Below are 3,586 nucleotides of genomic sequence, written 5' to 3'. Positions count from 1 at the left end.
CAGCCGTGAAAAATTACAAACGAGATTTGTTAGCGAATAAGTATGGACATATTAGGAAGGTGTTAACACGGTTTATGCAAAATTTCATTAGTATTTAAGTAGAAAAGGAGAAGGACATTTGACAATCCGCCAACACGCGTTTTTACTTATTGATTTAACCAGGCTTCTGTGTGTGTATAAAGTAGATACATACACATCATGATTCATTCTGTAAATATAATATTAGTATTGCGGTCCATACAAGACATTTATTGTCGTCATTATGTTATTTAAAATTATTTTCTGATTCAAAATCACTAAGAGAATTCTCTTCTTTTCAGGACACATCGGCACAAGTGAAACGAATCCAGTTTTCTCAAATGTACCAGCAATTGCCCCAATTTCTTGATGAGAGAGTGGCATCTGAACTGTCCTGTCCATTAGCGTTTGTCGCTTTGCTTCACTTGTGTAACGAGCAAAATTTGAGTTTAAAGAGACAGAATGATTATGATTTTTGCATTTCAAATTCGAATTTTTAGCTATATAATTTTTTTATCGAACTCAATCTTGAATTATACATCATTTAAAAAGTTGTATCTCTTTAAATATTTATGATAAGGAGTGCACAGAAAATACTAAACCATGAAAATTTCGGAGGGTTTATCTTCCTGACACTTAAATAAAGAAAGTGAGTAGATAACATATTAGGATTCTACGGTCTACTTTGTAAATAAAATTTAAATTGAGTTTTTATATAGTAATGTGTTTATATGAAATTTTTGCAAAATACAAAAAAAGTTTTTAAAAAATGGCATTTTTTTCTTATCACCTTTCCAAAATATTAATATACATATAATTCCAGGCATCGAGATCTAAGGCACTCGAAATTCCTGAACACAGTCGTGGAACGCCTAAACGTCTAGATTACGACTGAGGAGTTTTCGCATGACCATTGGTTATTATTTGTATGTAACAGTTTTGAAATACCCTGTACAATAAGTTATTTTACTTACATGGCTACAATCTATTTTATGTTTTTTTCGCCTTATTAAAATTACATATACAGGTATAAAATATGTTGTCGATGCTTAAAGTAAAGTCAACTTCTGCTGATCTTCGTGCTCATTTATTATCGTTGGATAGTACATCTATCAGCACTATTACAATAGAGTGACATCAAATACATTTATTTTTAATTTGAAAATTTGTGTAAGTAACGTATTTATTATGTATTAGAGACCATCTGTCGTGTCTCAACATATACCTACCCCTACTGCCTTATCTATGATGTCATAATGAGCATCACGTATGAATACGTACCCTGAAGTATCTAAAAATGAGTGATTTCAATGGGGACCGTAATTACATCAATGAGATCAGTAGATGCAAACTTACAGAGATAAAGGACTGTATCGACATCACACCAAATGGACCAATCGTAAAGGCAAGAGGTTTCTGCACTCTCATGATAAATATCAAAATCATGAATTTGATTTTAGGAATCTCGTCCGGCCAGTTACTTTCCCAGATTGAATGGGTCAATTTCTGACTCTAAAATCGAATAAGAGCGGAGGCTTTTATGAATTCCTGATAACAGGTACTTACCAGGATTAAAAGTTCATCAGCATGGTAATAATACAAACAAAGTCTTAGCAGCATGCTTATTGAAAATGTACTTATAGATGCGATTAACAGTAATGTGATTTCGTTCTAATTAAAAGATAAATTTAAAGAATATTTCGACTAGAAGAAGAGTTACCAACCCCTGAGATTTGCGTTAAAGACGTGGCAATTTGAATTGAGCTCTGAATAAAATCCAACATCATAGGATAGGTCATGTTCTTATTGTAAATGTTAACATATCTGAAAATGTGGAAATTACCTAAAAATGGGTTATAACACGTGTTTGTGACTCACTGAATAACATTCTCGTGTCTGACAATGAGGTGTTTAAAAAATAAGAAAGAAGCTGTTTCCTCGTCCTCAATGGCATTCAAAGTTTGATATTTCCGTTTAAAATCCTGAAAATTCCTGAGCAAATGGTCTAGCTTTTTTAGCTGCCTGCAAGGATAGAGAATTAAACTGATCAAAAGGATATCATTGACTATTACTGAATTAGCCCCCACTATAGCACTTATATACTGAGAAGTACACGCCATCTAAAACTGATAATATTTTATTTGTCCATAGGGCATGTAACTCAATAGACCTTATAGTGCTCTTGTACATTAAAAGGAAACAAAGAGGATAAAGGCAATTCTCTTACAATCTTGGTCAAATTGCCATATGTTTCTTCAACGGGTTCAACCATAATAGGTGGTGTGAAGATTATCACATTCACGATCATTACGAAGTAAACGTAGATCTTACATTTCCAATCGAGGTTTTCAACGTTCTCTCTATCGAGTTTTTGAATCTTGAATTTTGGAATATTATATGATGAAAACTAAACCATTGCTAACTCTACCAATTCATCATCAATAAGGTCTCCCTTCATTTCATCTTCAATAATTGTCTTGATCATTTTCTTGAAGCTGGGACTTATTCGTGTTATCAATCGCCTACAGAAAATAACGGTGTGTAACAAGGTAACACATAGATTCGAAGACATCAGATCTGATTTAATGGGATTTTCGTTCAGGATCAAGTATAATTCTATGTATGCCGTGACTATGAATACGGCATAAGTAACAAGTATTTTGTTACCATAGACATCATAAGCGCTTTGCATCTTGTCGTTTTCTGAAAATGTCAACCCCGATGGTAGAACTCCCAACATAAAGCACCCTTTTACGACTATTCTCAAGTTTGCGCATTTGGGGTATATCTAGAAAAAGTCTTTAGGATAGGGAACTAATATCCAAAGAGATGTTTTATAATTAACGGGATTTTGAAGGTTGACTTACGATCATGTTTTTCGGTAGCTGTAGCTCTAGCTATCACTCGACAGATGCAAATATATTGCTGCCAACAAAGTGCGGCACTGAGGTAACTAACCTGCCGCGCAAATTACAAAGGTGATATAATATTGTATTGTATACAGCGTGTCCATAATTCACGTTTTAAAGGAATTCAGTGTTACTTTTAAAATGCTCGGAACTGTAAGTAAGACAGATTCATATATCAGATATTTTTTAGAAAGGGCTTCTTCTATGTTAATAGAATTTAGAAATCGGTTGCAACAATCTCTACCATATGCTATGTGGTAGTTACATAATAAAGGCATATGAAACAATGGGTACTAATGTACGCTGATGGAATCTGATAGGAATGTTGGCAAATGCTGCAATGAAACGACAATTTCATTTGCAACAAAAACCAAAACTATCTTGAGCAATTTGTGCATTTAACCTATACTTCAACTTATGCGCTGGCATAATATGGTTTTCTTCCCGGAGAAAAGAGCCTCACTTAAAGGGCGCCTCCAACTGACGGTTACCTACGAGACTGTGCATGGCGTCCTACAGCTATAAAAGTTCCGGAGAACTCCTAAATACCCCTCCTTCCAGCAAATTACTTTTGGGGGATACTAAAGTGGTAGCTTTTTCCCAACTCGTCTAGGAAAAGGGCTTCTTTGTGGTCATTGGACTATATTGTGTTCCTCCAA

General features: G+C 34.4%; 1 protein-coding gene across 1 annotated transcript; it reads right to left on the bottom strand.

Annotated features, from left to right (window-relative positions):
* Positions 1 to 1,261: 1,261 nt before the first annotated feature.
* On the bottom strand, positions 1,262 to 2,891 carry LOC136417590 (odorant receptor 10-like). Its single transcript, XM_066403350.1, has 8 exons — positions 2,886 to 2,891; positions 2,447 to 2,806; positions 2,189 to 2,395; positions 1,897 to 2,138; positions 1,743 to 1,842; positions 1,585 to 1,689; positions 1,375 to 1,530; positions 1,262 to 1,309 (listed from the first exon to the last, which is right to left on the bottom strand). Exons 1-8 carry the CDS (start codon positions 2,889 to 2,891, stop codon positions 1,262 to 1,264), a joined length of 1,224 nt encoding a protein of 407 aa, XP_066259447.1.
* Between the last annotated feature and the right edge of the window lie 695 nt (positions 2,892 to 3,586).

The sequence above is a fragment of the Euwallacea similis genome, chromosome 29, assembly GCF_039881205.1.
Source record: "Euwallacea similis isolate ESF13 chromosome 29, ESF131.1, whole genome shotgun sequence".
In the NCBI taxonomy this organism is placed as follows: Eukaryota; Metazoa; Arthropoda; class Insecta; order Coleoptera; family Curculionidae; genus Euwallacea; species Euwallacea similis.
The sequence above is the reverse complement of the archived record's forward strand: the minus strand, read 5'-3'. Positions and strand labels throughout refer to the sequence as shown.

What these genes read in the sequence shown, in the direction of transcription:
- LOC136417590 (XM_066403350.1), bottom strand. An exon ending in ACCTTATTGATGATGAATTG is followed by an intron (nt 2,396 to 2,446) that starts GTAGAGTTAGCA and finishes CCAAAATTCAAG; the next exon opens with ATTCAAAAACTCGATAGAGA. An exon ending in CTTTAACGCAAATCTCAGGG is followed by an intron (nt 1,690 to 1,742) that starts GTTGGTAACTCT and finishes TCTTTTAATTAG; the next exon opens with AACGAAATCACATTACTGTT.